The sequence below is a fragment of the Cyprinodon tularosa genome, unplaced genomic scaffold (genome assembly GCF_016077235.1).
Source record: "Cyprinodon tularosa strain WSP-4 unplaced genomic scaffold, ASM1607723v1 ctg916, whole genome shotgun sequence".
NCBI lineage: Eukaryota > Metazoa > Chordata > Actinopteri > Cyprinodontiformes > Cyprinodontidae > Cyprinodon > Cyprinodon tularosa.
In genome coordinates this window covers 167,049-182,294 of record NW_024039692.1, presented here as the reverse complement: position 1 = coordinate 182,294, position 15,246 = coordinate 167,049, and the positions used below count along the sequence as shown (strand labels likewise).

Sequence of the window (15,246 nt, the reverse complement as noted above, 5' to 3'; positions counted from 1 at the left end):
GCATGTCTGAATAAAAGGAAAAGGTTGGCTCAGACTTTGCCTCGGTGCTGCTATGTCGACATTTCCAACACTCATTTCTGCTGAGGACAGATCTAAAAATACAGTTTATTAGTTCTGGATGGCCAACAGCTGAATACCTTGTTAACGTGCATTTGCTTTTTTCCTCTTTCTTTCCACATTCTCCCATGGACCTCAACATTCCCAACATCACCAGGAATCAGTCCAAGGTAAAAGGACACACAACACACTCAGTCATTTCTTTCTCTGTCCCGATTCCAGTTTTGTGAATCATCTGTGTTAAACAAAAGCACCGCTGTTTAACTTCTAGCTGCAGGAACAGTTTGGAGACATACAGGCAGTGATGCAAAGTAGTCATCTTGAAGTTAAGCTTTTATTTAACTTAAGAAAATCTTTTTTATATCTTTTAAGTATTGTTTGCTACTTCACATCACTGTGTGTCAGTATTTCCAGGCTTAACAGTAGTAAAGTAGCAGTTTTTCCTCATCTAGTTAAAGAAATGAACACAGGAAGTGCTCAGGATTATACTGCTGAAAGACTTTAATTGAATTTTATATCAGGTTAAATTGAATATGAATGATAACAAGGAAATTATTATAAATAATTATTAATACCCCTTCTTTCATTTAAGTCCAATCTCAGAAGTTCTCTTTTATTTAGAATTTAGAAACTATGTAAAATCTTGAGTTTTACCACAGCGAAGCAACATGTCTGTGAAAGGATTCCTTTGTGGAAGCATGAATCCAGTCTGCCGCTAGATTCACTTTTGGCTGCATATTCCTAAATATTCTAAAAGTGAAACTATTTTGTCTTTAACTTCTTTTTCCTCTCAGCAGCAGCAGCAGCCAGATTCCCTCTGTGTTTAACGCCTCTGTTTTTTCCACTTGTTTGCTCAGGTTTTTGCCTATGATTATTGCTTTTGGTCCATGGATGAGACGGAGAAGGAAAAATATGCAGGTCAGTTTTTGATTTAACATAAAGAATTTATGAAATTTCTGCTTAATGAGTATTTGTTTCTATATTTGTATGATACTAATTTGTTTGTGGGATGAACTGCACCTCCTTACAGGTCAGGAGGTGGTGTTCCAGTGCCTTGGGGAAAGTCTTCTCCATAACGCCTTCCAGGGTTACAACGCCTGTATATTCGCCTACGGACAAACTGGTAATTTACAATGACGACTATGCTTTCATATAAATGGGGAGATTATAAACAGGGTGTATTTATCTGAAAACGATACAAACCAGAGTGTTTTGGTTCTGCTTTGTGTAAATGGTGAGTGGTTTAGTCGAGCAGGAGCAGTTAGGTTCCTTAATACCTTCATTTCTCTGTGACGTTGGTTCCAGGTTCAGGGAAGTCGTACACCATGATGGGCTCCGTGGACCAGCCGGGGCTGATTCCTCGGCTCTGCAGCGCTTTGTTTGAAAGAACCAAGGAGGAGCAGCGGGAGGGAGAGAGCTTCACTGTTGAGGTTTCCTACATGGAGATCTACAACGAGAAGGTCCGAGATCTGCTGGACCCAAAGGGGTAGGAAGCCAGCCAACTTTCACCAGGCTTTCATGAGATTTTATCCTCTCATCTGCAACGAGTGTCTCTGTTTACAGATTCAACATTACAACTAGGGGTGTAAATCACACCCATCATGGCGATTCGATTATCGATTTCCTGACCCAACGATTCGATTATTTTTCGATACTCAAGAATACACCACGATTCGATTAATTGTTTTTTTGTTTTGTTTTTTTTTTGTTTTTTTACACCTTAAAGGCTAGACAATGTTTCAAATTTGAAATAAATCAATGAAAGCTGTAATATCGTTATGCTTTTTTTTTTTTTTTTTTTTTTGAGAAACTACAGAAAATCACAGAAGTAGAAAAGTTGCACTCCATCTATTGCTATTAAAACCTCGTTCACTGAAAATTAATAATACCCCTGCGTTATAGATTCTGAAAGGCCTTGCATCAAAAAATACTGCACAAAATCAGTGCAATGAGTGCAATGCAATACCTCGGCTCCAGACGTCACCACCCCCTCCACAGACGCTCCGCTGCACCTCTCCCAAATTGTAGCTGACCGCAGACAGGGGGCCGACTTGTTTTGTTTTCATGACCGAAATTGCGGGAAACAACTCGTGAAATTTGACCAGCAAGAAGAGCGAGGTGCGCGAGAACGCTGGGACCCTTTTTTCACCTGGATCTCCGCTCTTTTTGGCCCTCATGTCCCTCCGTCGTCGGACTAAACTCGCCCCCACTTCCTCGCTGCCTCGGCCGTATCTACAGGTGCTGGTCATAAAATTAGAATATCATGAAAAAGTAGATTGATTTCAGTAATTCCATTTAAAAAGTGAAACTTGTATATTATATTCATACATTACATACAAACTCATATTTCAGATGTTTATTTTGTTTAATTTTGATGATTACAAATGACAACAAATGAAAATCTCAAATTCATCATATCAGAAAATTAGAATATTACTGAAGACCAATAAAAACAAAGGATTTATAGAAATGTTGGCCAACTGAAAAGTATGAACATGAAAAGTATGAGCATGTACAGCACTCAGTATTTAGTTGGGCCTCCTTTGGCCTGTATTACTGCAGCAATGCGGCGTGGCATGGAGTCGATCAGTCTGTGGCACTGCTCAGGTGTTATGATAGCCCAGGTTGCTCTAATAGTGGCTTTTAGCTCTTCTGAATTGTTGGGTCTGGTGTATTGCATCTTCTTCTTCACAATACCCCATAGATTTTCTATGGGGTTAAGGTCAGGAGAGTTTGCTGGCCAATTAAGAACAGGGATACCATGGTCCTTCAACCAGGTACTGGTAGCTTTGGCACTGTGTGCAGGTGCCAAGTCCTGTTGGAAAATGAAATCTGCATCTCCCAAAAGATGGTCAGCTGCAGGAAGCATGAAGTGCTCTAAAACTTCCTGGTATGTGGCTGCGTTGACCCTGGACCTCAGAAAACACAATGGACCAACACCAGCAGATGACATGGCACCCCAAACCATCACTGACTGTGGAAACTTTACACTGGACTTCAAGCAACGTGGATGAAGTGCCTCTCTTCTTTTCCTCCAGACTCTGGGACCTTGATTTCCAAAGGAAATGCAAAATTTACTTTCATCAGAGAACATGACTTTGGACCACTCACCAGCAGTCCAGTCCTGTTTCTCTTTAGCCCAGGCAAGACGCTTCTGACGCTGTCTGTGGTTCAAGAGTGGCTTGACACAAGGAATGCGACAGCAGAAACCCATGTCTTTCATACGTCTGTGTGTGGTGGTTCTTGAAGCACTCACTCCAGCTGCAGTCCACTCTTTGTGAATCTCCCCCACATTTTTGAATGGGTTTTGTTTCACAATCCTCTCCAGGGTGCGGTTATCTCTCTTGCTTGTACACTTTTTTCGACCACATCTTTTCCTTCCCTTCGCCTCTCTATTAATGTGCTTGGACACTGAGCTCTGTGAACAGCCAGCCTCTTTAGCGATGACCTTTTGTGTCTTGCCCTCCTTGTGCAAGGTGTCGATGGTCGTCTTTTGGACAACTGTCAAGTCAGCAGTCTTCCCCATGATTGTGTAGCCTATAGAACTAGACTGAAAGACCATTTAAAGGCTTTTGCAGGTGGTTTGAGTTAATTAGCTGATTAGAGTGTGGCACCAGGGGCCATCAATTTTGAACCTTTTCACAATATTCTAATTTTCTGATATGATGAATTTGAGATTTTCATTTGTTGTCATTTGTAATCATCAAAATTAAACAAAATAAACATCTGAAATATATGAGTTTGTATGTAATGTATGAATATAATATACAAGTTTCACTTTTTAAATGGAATTACTGAAATCAATCTACTTTTTCATGATATTCTAATTTTATGACCAGCACCTGTAGACCCACAGTGTGTAGCTCAGATCACGCTTCAATACTGAGCATAAATTAAAAATCTCTATGTCAAGCTCACTGCAACACACTGCTCTAAGAGTATAACCAGGAAGCGAGGTAGGAGGGCAAAATAGGTTTAGCGCCACCGCAGCACAGGAGGGAGAATTACGCCCAGGAGCAAATAGATAAAAATAGACCGGAGGGAAAAAAAACATGAATCGATTCTCTTGCGGGCGTGTCGATGCATCGGATCGTCGGCTGTTGGATCGATGCATCAATACAAAACGATTCCATATTATTTACACCCCTAATTACAAAAAAATTTTTTCAGTGTTTTTAAAAAAAATGAATATTTTGTTGTCTTTTATGTGTCTTATTTTGTGTTTCTCCTGAGACATCATCTAGTATTAAAAAGATGTGATTAATTTAAACTTTGTCAGCTGATGATTTAGAGAAGTAGTGGTGTATTGTGTGGGCCTTTGTTGTGGTTGGTGGTCAGTAGATGGACAGATTAGCAGCCAGCTCCACAGCCACCAATTGAGGCCAGTTTATGTCCAGCAGGTCAGCAGTAAATCAGGACTTCAGGCCACCGTCTGCTGCCCCAGATACCATAACCTTTGACTCTCCCTCTGTACATGACCTTTAACCTTGGTAAAATGACCCAAAAAGACGCACACCATCTGACACCCATATGTGCCGTGTCCAGGGATCCACAAATGATGAAGTCCTCAGGAGAGTAGCAGAATTGAGGTCAGAAAGCCATGTGCTGCTAAAGTCTGGGAGCTTTAATCGTTGGAAGAGTCTCCCGTCCACTAACAGAGTTACCATGCTGTCTGTCTGGGTTCTCACCCTGTTTTCACTGTGTTTCCAGGAGCAGACAAACCCTGAAGGTGAGGGAGCATAAAGTTTTGGGTCCCTATGTCGATGGCCTGTCGCGACTGGCTGTAGCCAGCTACAAGGTAAACCTGGATCCTCTGTGTCTTCACTCCTCCTCCATCAGTCTTATTTATCTCCTTCTACTATCATCCCTAATCTCTGAGGTCAAATGTCCTTTTTAACGTTTGACTGCATTATCCTTCCTTCATTCTTCTGAAGTAAAACTGTGCTTCAAGAACTTGTATTTCCGCCACGTGCGGCATGTTTAAACGGGTTTTCTGTCACAACCTAAACCGGCTTATTGCTTTCTATTACCAGTTCTACTGGTTTACCAGAGCCCAAAGGACTTCAAAGAGATTATTCCTCAGAAAACAATTATTAATTCCTGCTAAAGATAAAGGTTATGAGCTCTGACAGTCTTAAGAGAAAGCTTTAGACTGAATTCTTTGAGGTCTTGAGGGCCACACCGATCAAAACCTCCTGAGATAATTACCAAGGTAATTACTGTACCCACACTGTAAGGATTAACCAAAGTATGAGAAATAAAATCTTATCTGTTTATTAGTCTCTCTCTATCATAATCTGTGTCTGTCCTACGGTCCTCTTTTCTTTTATATGGGTTAACATTTACAATCCTGGCCAATTTTTCAACATAGTAGCTGAAAATTTACCGATACCTGTTCTCTTTTTTTTTTGTTTTTTTTATGGCACTAGAGGCTTTTTTCCTGACAGTAGGCTGAGAGGAAAGGGGGTATGAGAGATGGGGAGAGACATGTGGCAAAGGAGATTTGAACTCGAGTCGACCGCGCCGAGTAGCGCTACCTGCACTTCCATACAAAAGCTGTAGAATAAGACGCTTTTCAAAATATATTATGAGTCTCTTTCAGATCACTGTTGCACAATAAACAGGTAACCTTCAACCTTACGTTACGGACCACTTTGCCCCTCTAATATCGTCGAGTGAGCAGATCTCTCAGAACTAAAGACTCTGAGCTACATCCTCAATGCTGCATTCAGACCACGTCAAGTTTGCACACAAAGTCAAGTGGAATCGCTTAAGAGGCTTTAAGATATTCAGCAGCGCATCACATGCGTCTTGCGCTGCTTGTTGTAAAGCTTTCCGCTCATTTCGTGCTGCATTTTAGGCTCGGTGCGCATAACGTGCCTCTAGATTTGCTGGCTTGAGTTGGAAAATCTGAAATTATTCCAGCTTAACAAGTAGGGTTAAACAATCAGAAAAGCTGTTAAAGAGGCTGTCTGCTAAACAGATTTAACATTCATGCTGTGATCTTTCCTTCTGTGGAGCTGTCAGCATACAACTAGAAGAATATTCAGTTTTATGTTCTGGTACTCAGTTTTTACCAAAAGCCTAAAATAATTTTTTATCCTCACTTTGAGGGACTAAAAACTGTCGCGAGGGGTCAGAATATTTAAATAGGATCTTAACCCTTATGAACTGACTGCACTGATAATGTTTTGAGGAAGACTTTCATGTTAAAAAAATATATTAAAACTTCCTTTTTAACCATTCAACCAAATAAAGCCAACCGACCGATTTTATTTTATATGGTAAAAATTACACAATGATTGCAAATGTTAGGAGTCTTGAATCTAAACAAAAAGAAACAGTTATTAACAAATCCAATAATACGATAACAATAGTTAGCAAATACTGCGAGCAACAAAACATGCACCTTACACAATCTCAAGGCACGGCTGCTTAATGCAAATATGAATCCATGTACGCCTGGAACTATTGACCGTTACAAGACAAAAACTCAAATATCAGCCAAAAAAAAATCATCCAGCTGATGTATCTGTTGGCATGTTTATCCTCCATTTTGATATGACTTGTTGATAATTGGCTCAGATTTAACTGTGGTTCAAATCAGACACACGAGGACAAAACTTACAGAGAAGTTTGTTATTAAACTGCATGGACTTCAAAGTCTAAAGATTATGGAGCTGAACAACAAAGTATTTCAGCAGCTTACTGTTCTGCTATTCCGGTACATCCGGGGAAATCCAAGCCATATGATCCCAACACTATGTGCAGATCATATCGCATGACACAGACACAAATAGAGTTACAGAGCTCTTTTTTTCACAGCTAATTTCCCAGAAACTCATTATTCATCAGACCAACATATTCCTTGGACGACTTTTCCTTTAAGCTGTTTTAAGAGTCATACATTCAACCAGAACCAGAGCTGCAACTTGCATTTAAAATTGAAGAGGAGATTAAATAACAGGAGTGCAATTATATGAAAAAAATTGACAGGTCTATAGATGTATAGTATATATGTATTTTTATATATATATATATTTGAGTAGCACTGCTGTCTTGCAGCAAGATGGTTCTGGGTTGAATTCCCGGCCCGGGCTCTTTCTGCATTGAGTTTGCATGTTCTCCCTGAGCATGCCTGGGTTCTCTCCGGGTACTCCGGCTTCCAAAAACATGACTGTTTAGTTAATTAATTTCTCTAAATTCTCTTTAAGTGTGAGTGTGTGTGAATGGTTGTTTGTCTCTGTGTTGCCCTGCGATGGACTGGCGACCTGTCCAGGGTGGACCCCGCCTCTCGCCCGTAGACAGCAGGAGATAGGCACCACCACCCCTCGCGACCCCGCTTGGGATATGCATGACAGAAAATGGATGGATGGATGGATATATATTTATATATATATCTAAGAAATCTACATATATATGTTTATATAACTGTTTACTGATGTCTGTAATGATGTTTTTATTTTTTAACAGGACATTGAGTCTTTGATGTCTGAGGGGAATAAATCTCGCACTGTAGCTGCAACAAACATGAATGAGGAGAGCAGTCGATCGCACGCCGTTTTCAACATCATCCTCACACACACACTCAAAGACCTGAAGTCTGGGGTAAGACTCGACCACACACACACTGAGCCTGGAAAAAATGGTCGTGTATGAAGTTAAGACCAAGGTACGAAAACTGAAAAAAGATGTGAGAAAATAAAGAAAGCGCATATTAATTGTTCTTCTTTTTTATTTTTTTTTATAAATATGTGTTTGTAGATGAGTTGGATCTTGATGCAGGGAGAGAGGAGACTAAATCATGATCATTCAGTCATTCACTTCCAGTGTTCATGTTCCCTTTCACTCTGCCAGCGATCGGTCAGTAATGCTTCCCACAGATTTAGCTGAGCTCATCTCATCACATGGTTTACTTGTGAACAGGCTTTCATTTGATGCCGGGTCGCTGCAGAGGTCTTGTAAAACACCAGCCACAGCTTTGAACATCAAGCACAACACTAAGGCCGCTTGTTTGTTGTGTGACGGCATTAAATGTTTGCCTTTTAAGATCAAATTGACCCAAAAACACATGGGCCTCTGTAGTATCCAGCCGTCAGCAGCACCACTATCAAACTTATCAAAAACTCCTAAAGTGTGTTGATACCAGTAAGACAGAGTTAAAACTACACATTTTATTCTATTCTGAATGAGTAATAGAAAGTAATGGATAATTGTGGGAGGAGGAGGCTGCAAAAGAAAGGAAACTGTTGTAGAGATCCTTTTCCAGCAGGACAAAGACCCTCTATTCCTTACAACATATCTTTAAAACTCTGATTTTACATAAAGTTTCTGGCAGAACTTTAAAATGTTCACTTCTCGTGCATCGGGTCTGACTGGGATTCAGTTATTTTTCAAAGAAGAGAAGGAAAAGATTTCAGACTCCTGATGTGGAAATTGAGGGGAATAAAAGTCAGTTTATTAGAGTATTGAGTCAGGATGGCTGAACAGAAACACATTCGGCTCTTTCCACACTGTCACACTTCCAATACACCCAATTATCCATCCCTTTAACTGCACTGATGTGCACTACTTTTTGTTGTCTTTTCACAGAGAATAAAAAGTTAAATCAGTGTGCATACTTTTGCACTGTGCCTTCAGATGCTGCTGGTGATAAAACTGAGAGAGAAGTTTTCAAAAAACAGTCTGTGATTTCATGTATTAACAGTATCTGTTGTATTTCCCGGCTTATCGTTGCCCTCTAGGATGAAGGTGAAGGTAGTTGCAAATGAGGTGATGTCACTGTGAATCTCTAAAAAGGAAAGACCTCAGTGACTCATTCTCTTTCCTCCCTGACTCACTTTACCCTCCCTATGCCTCACTCTTATTTCTGCCTTCCACCAAAACCGCTGTTAATAATTCAGTCATGACTGTGAGTTTGTCAGCTGATACAGCCTGCTTTGTTTTCAGCACACACTCACTAACTTGGTCACTTCAACTCAGCAATCCAACCAGCAGTTAATACACAGCCTGTTTTAGTCCAGCCCACATTAAAAGCCTCTTTCTGAAGGCGGTAAACACACGCATAGCTGTTTAGCTTTCATTAAAGCAGCAGATTGGATTTTATTCCCAGGGAATTTCACTTCTGTTTAATCTCTCTGGGTCATCGGTGCTCATCTGTGCTGAGCTGCAGAACGCTGTAGCTGAAGTTGCATGTTGAAAGCCATAACGGTTAACAAGTAGTAAAAATCCCCTGCTGCTGGATGAGTCATTCTGAGAAACCAGACACTAGAGTTTCATTCAGTAAAACACCCTATATGCTCTGCACTTTGGACCTGTTGACACTCAGCTGGTTTGTTTGCAGCTCAGAGAAAAGACAAGCGTCAAATGTTTTTTTTTATTGCTGTTTTTTGGTGCTGATAAAATATTTTCTAAATGTTTCTTTTTTTTTTTGGAGATGCTGTCAGGTTAGCTGACTGAATGCGTAGCTCTGTATATCTGGGCTGCCTTTCAAACCCAAAGCCCAGTATCAAGCAATTAAAAGAGGTTGGAGGTGCCACGTTAAACAGAGTCGCCACTTCCTTATTATTTGACTGTGTGTTTAGATCTGAAAATGAAAGACTGTAAGACAGAGAAGTTATGTCATTAAAGTACCCAGATGTTCCATCATGTCAGCAGTTTTATCTTAAATTTTCACATTGTTTGTCTTTCTTTGCTTTCACTCTGCAAAATAAACAAAACTCTCTGTTGTTCAATAGTTTGTTTTTATCTTGGTCTGTGAAGCGGTGCTGCTTGTGGCTGATCCGTATCTCTGCTCCCTGGGCTCAGCCTTTATCTCCCATCTTAACGCTCCATTTTCAGGATTCCTGTTGTGTGTAAACTCACCCTGAGATTTCAGGGGGATGTTGGATAAAAAAGATGAGAATGCCTAACCTTATTCAAACTGATAGCTTCATTCTAAAGTAACATATGGGGAAAGGGTTTGTAAGGTTTTTATATAATGCTCGGTCTATTTAAAAGATTGGACGCCTCTCTGCAAAGAATAAGACAACATTAATGTTGGTTAGATCCACAGAGAGAAAGCTGCTTCCACGAAGATGGGCTGACATCAGAGGTTGATGTTAGATTCGACATTGTCAGCTGCTGAGCAGTCACAAGCGGAGACCCGATATCTTCTATTTTGATGGCGCGCAGAAAGATGCAGAGGGAAGCTCATACTCAAGAGTCTGAGGGATGATGACGACCCATAAACCTGCCTGCTAGAGTTACAAGTGGGAGAAAAACATTTTCAGGGAGAGTTTCTGCCAAGTTTTTCTATACGATGTCTGAGGAGAACAGAATGTGTTTTTCTTTCCACAAAAAACATTTCCCGATTGCAGCTAAAGTGACTTTAAATGGTTTTATTTCTGTCTTTTCTTTTTATATAGACGAGTGGGGAGAAGGTGAGTCGCTTAAGTCTGGTGGACTTGGCTGGAAGCGAACGGGCGGCGAAAACCGGAGCGGCAGGAGAGCGACTGAAGGAGGGAAGCAATATCAACAAGTAAGCAAAGCTTTGAGCACGAAGCTGCAGCTTGTTTCCACATTAGAATCACTCATCCTGGTGATAGGGATGGCCAATTATGGTAAATGCTAAATGGCCTGTACTTGTATAGCTTTTTTTCATATCAAGAGACATGACCAAAACGCTTTACACTACATATACCGAACCGAACCGAAAACCGTGACCACGAAACCGTGAATCGAATCGAACCGTGGATTTTGTGAACCGTTCCACCCCTAATGTACCGTATTTTCACGACCATAAGGCGCACCGGACTAAAAGGCGCACTCTCAGTTATGTGTCCCATTTCTGTATTTAACACACACATAAGGCGCACCGGACTATAGGGCGCGTTTTTTATATACAGGTACAAGTCCTCTACTACCTTTAAATACCTCTACTGCGTATTTAAAAATACAGCGGGGGCAAAACTGAGTATGACTGTGCTTTATTCATGTATTTATTAAAAAGTATTAATCAAACCTGGCAGCTGGCCGTGAGACAGAGACATCGCAGATGACACAGCGCTGTGATCACTCCTAAATTAACTTAAAATCCTGAAACCTGCTGACGGAATTTGTTCGCTTTTATTACCGGTATCCTGGTGCCTGCAGCTAAAATTATTTAGATGAAAAACACCTGCCAGCAGCCGCGGTGAACCCCAGGCTGCCCAGCCTAGAGGCTGCTGATGAAGAGATTTCTGCTGTCAGCGCACCGCTGGTATGTGGGGGTCTGAGCGCCTCCGACAGAAATAGATAATCTGGATGAACTGACTGCAATTATTAAGTTTTCAGGGGGACTTTCTCACTTAAAAACATATTAAAACTACTTTATTCCCACTGATCACAGCAAATATAGCTGCAAGATTTAGATTATTTAGATGAAAAAACACCTGCCAGCCGCCGCGGTGAAGAGGAGGAGACCCGCCCAGAGGCTGCTGTTGAATTAAGTGTTCAGGTAGAAAAATAGAGCGGGAGCAAAACTGAGTATGATTGTGCTTTATTAATGTATTTATTACAAAGTATTAATCAAACCCATCAAAGTCATCATCCTCTGTTTCTGAATAAAACAGCTGTGCTAAATCAGACATGCCAGTTTCCCCTTCTTCGCTGTCAGTCACTTTCCGTGCAGCGCGGCTCCTCAGAAATAATGCCGGCTTTTGCGAAAGCTTGAACAACAGAGCCAGCAGACACTTTAGTCCAAGCATCTACAATCCATCCGCAAACTGTGGCGTAATCTGCCCGGCGCTGCCTTCTTATCCTGAAACTGTGGTCTCCGTCGGTCATCCATCGCTCCCACGCCGCTCGCAGCCTTACTTTGAACGGCCGCTTCACACCGATGTCGAGCGGTTGAAGCTCCTTTGTCAGACCCCCGGGATAACGGCGAGCACAGCGTTCATTTGATTCACCTTTTTTTCACATCGGCTGTGAGATGGGCACGCAGCGATGGTGATGCGTGGAAAAAACCACCTAGTCTTCTCACATACACCTGCCTCAGCCACGCATCCATCCAGCCTTTTCCATTTGCGTTAATATCATATGTCATCAGAGCGCTGTCTGTCTCGCTGGCAGCTCCCAGATCAGCTTCTCTGATTGGTTGATGCGGCGCGTCCAGCAGCAAAACTTCAATTTTTCCATCTCGAGCAGCAGAAGCGCGGCGCTTCAGATGCTTAAACGCTCCCGACGTGCTGCACCAAAATGCGCTGCGGGACCTTTTGCTGCACCTATATGCGCGTCAACCATCTACTTTGCATGTAAACTCGCTGCTTCTGCTGCACCTGCTGCGTCCGGTTCACACCGATGTCGAGCAGCGTTAATTTGTTTCCCCATGTTTTTCACATCAGCTGTGAGATGGGCTCGCATGGAGTTACATATTAACAGCGATGGTGATGAGTGGAAAAAAAACACCTGGTCTCCTTACATTCAGCCACTCTTTCATCATCTCCTCAATGAGGTGGTCTCAAAAGTCGCAGTTACAACACACATAAGGCGCACCGCACCATAGGGCGCACCGCACATTTTGAGGAAAAAAAAAAGACGTTTAAGTGCGCCTTATAGTCGTGAAAATACGGTAAGTGTTTATAGTATTAATTAGTGCCATCCTGCTGTCCGAGTTCCCTTAACATTTTGCATTAAATAAAAAAATAATAAAATCTGCAAAAACCAGCCTTTTCTGATTGATTTTTGTTCTTTCTACATTTCTCATCCTGCTGTATTTTTTTAAGGTAAAGTTACAATGTGGAGGATCACATTTAGTTCAGGAGCTGTCATTCATCCAGTGGAAATAAAACTTAAAACAATAGTATGGTGGTGTGAGCCTGCAGCAGAGGTTAAAGGTTAATAACCTCGGTATTGTGTTTGGTTTAGGTCCCTGACTACACTTGGTCTGGTCATTTCTGCACTAGCTGAACAGGGAACAGCCAAGAACAAGACCAAGTTTGTTCCCTACAGAGACTCTGTTCTGACTTGGCTGCTTAAGGTAAACAACCACCACAGGCTGTACAGCACATTTAGGAACATCTGAACGCTTCATCTCTTTATTTTTTTGATTTTCCAGGACTGCCTGGGTGGAAACAGTCGCACAGCCATGGTGGCAACAGTGAGCCCAGCAGCAGACAACTACGAGGAAACCCTGTCGACGCTTCGCTACGCCGACCGAGCCAAGAACATCGTCAACCACGCCGTCGTTAACGAAGACCCCAACGCTCGCATCATCAGGGAGCTGCGGGAGGAAGTAGAGAAACTCCGAGTGCAGCTCACGCAGGCAGAGGTCAGACATCTGCAGGAATGTTGGAGACAAAAACTATATGCTGCTTTTCTTCTTTACCTCTTACCTCTTATCCTGCAGTCAATGAAAGCCCCGGAGCTGAAAGAGCGCCTGGAGGAGTCTGAGAAGTTAATCCAGGAGATGACATACACTTGGGAGGAGAAACTCAGAAAAACTGAGGAGATTGCACAAGTAGGTAGTCAGTAAAGCATCAGTATGAAGCTAGTGTTTAAAACAAGGCCTGATGTACACTGGCCTTGACATGTTTGTTTTCTTTGTGGGTTTTCAGGAACGTCAGAAGCAGCTGGAGAGTCTGGGAATTTCTCTTCAGTCTTCAGGGATCAAAGTTGGAGATGATAAAAGTTTTCTGGTCAACCTTAATGCGGACCCTGCCCTTAACGAGCTGCTAGTGTACTACCTGAAGGTAAACGCTGTCCCCCTGTCCTCTGAATCCTGCAGGATGTTTGCTCATTGCAACCAGTGACCACTTGGCAATGTCTCTCAGGAGCACACACGGGTCGGCTCAGCAGACTCCCAAGATATCCAGCTGTGCGGGATGGGTATCCAGGCAGAGCACTGTGTCATCGACATTACGCCAGAGACCGCTGTCATCCTCACCCCTTACCCTAACGCCAGGTAAGGAACTCCACAGTTACACATGAGCAAAATAAGAGTTTATTTTAAAATAAGAGTAAGCTTATTTTCTCGACAACATCGTAGATTATTTATGTAAACTCTAATAATTTAAGTCCGTCCCAACAAAAATATAATGAGATCAAATTAAATCTACTAACCTTAGGTTGAGGTTTTTGATTCAGCCCTCAGGGCAGAAGATAAACCACTTTGAAAAGGAATTCAATAAAAAAGATTTAACCAATGTACAATATGGATTGTAAAAATGGTGGCGTCCTAACTCCGCTGTAGGATGCCTCTTTATCAGCTCAACACCCACATTCCATGGCTAAATGGAAGAATATTTAGATTAACCAGAATGCTGTGTTTACGCTATAAATACACCAGAGTTGTTGCCGAGTGTAAACGCAGCGAAGCGGCATATGTTTTCCTATGTGTTTATTACACTTTCAGTAAAATTCTAACAATAGATAGTAGTTTGGCAAGGAAAAAACGGGGAAATAAAATTTATGCCAAAGTTCATCTCAAAAAAACCTCAACAACCAGCAGAAGGAAGGCTAAGTGAATCCTCTCCCCTGTCATCTTTCTATAAACTTATATACCAACTTAACTTAATCGGTTAATCAGGTTACCTACTTAAACCGTGGTTTGGGTTAACCTAAACTTACGGTACTAGGGTGACTAGATGTCCTGATTTATGCCAGATAGTTTACTTATGCGCTGCTGTCAGAAAAACTAAAGCAGTGTCCTGCATTTGACTTTGGAAAATATATATTTTTTAAAGTAGAATATTTTTATATGCACCTTTTCTAATGTTAGTTCACACTTAAAGCAGCAGAAGCAGCTAGTTTACATGCAAAGTCAATAGTTGACGCGCATCTTGACGCAGCAAAAGGTCCCGCCGCGCGTATGAAGCAGCAGGAGCAGCGCGCCACATCAACCAATCAGAGAAGCTGATCTAGGAGCTGGCAGGGAGACAGACACAGTGCTGTTCATGCAGAGCTCTATGATCACTCCTCTGAAACTGTTTATTAACGCCTAAATTAACTGAAAATGTAGAAAGCTGACGGGAAAATATGTTTGATTTTATTATTCTGGCGCCTGCAGTTTGGATTATGTATGTGAAAAATGCCTTCCTTCCGCTGTAAACGGTAGCATAAAACTGGAAAGAGGCGACCAGGCCAGAGGCTGCTGTTGAACTGAGTTCCTAGTTGAATGTGACATACCAGCTATGCCGGTATGTGGGGGGTCTGAGTGGCTCTGACAGAAAT

At 41.8% G+C, this 15,246-nt stretch overlaps 1 protein-coding gene across 5 annotated transcripts in view; it reads left to right on the top strand.

Moving 5' to 3' along the window:
• kif13ba (kinesin family member 13Ba) overlaps window positions 1–15,246 on the top strand; it is a 57,127-nt gene that overhangs the window by 27,842 nt on the left and 14,039 nt on the right. For all 5 annotated transcript variants that reach the window (XM_038274436.1, XM_038274438.1, XM_038274437.1 and 2 more), the window contains exons 4-15: window positions 215–227; window positions 915–975; window positions 1,088–1,180; window positions 1,363–1,543; window positions 4,768–4,855; window positions 7,531–7,665; window positions 10,464–10,576; window positions 12,943–13,054; window positions 13,133–13,345; window positions 13,424–13,534; window positions 13,632–13,766; window positions 13,848–13,978. In XM_038274436.1, the coding sequence (XP_038130364.1) occupies window positions 215–227; window positions 915–975; window positions 1,088–1,180; window positions 1,363–1,543; window positions 4,768–4,855; window positions 7,531–7,665; window positions 10,464–10,576; window positions 12,943–13,054; window positions 13,133–13,345; window positions 13,424–13,534; window positions 13,632–13,766; window positions 13,848–13,978 (1,386 nt within the window). The remainder of the gene's footprint in view (window positions 1–214; window positions 228–914; window positions 976–1,087; window positions 1,181–1,362; window positions 1,544–4,767; window positions 4,856–7,530; window positions 7,666–10,463; window positions 10,577–12,942; window positions 13,055–13,132; window positions 13,346–13,423; window positions 13,535–13,631; window positions 13,767–13,847; window positions 13,979–15,246) is intronic.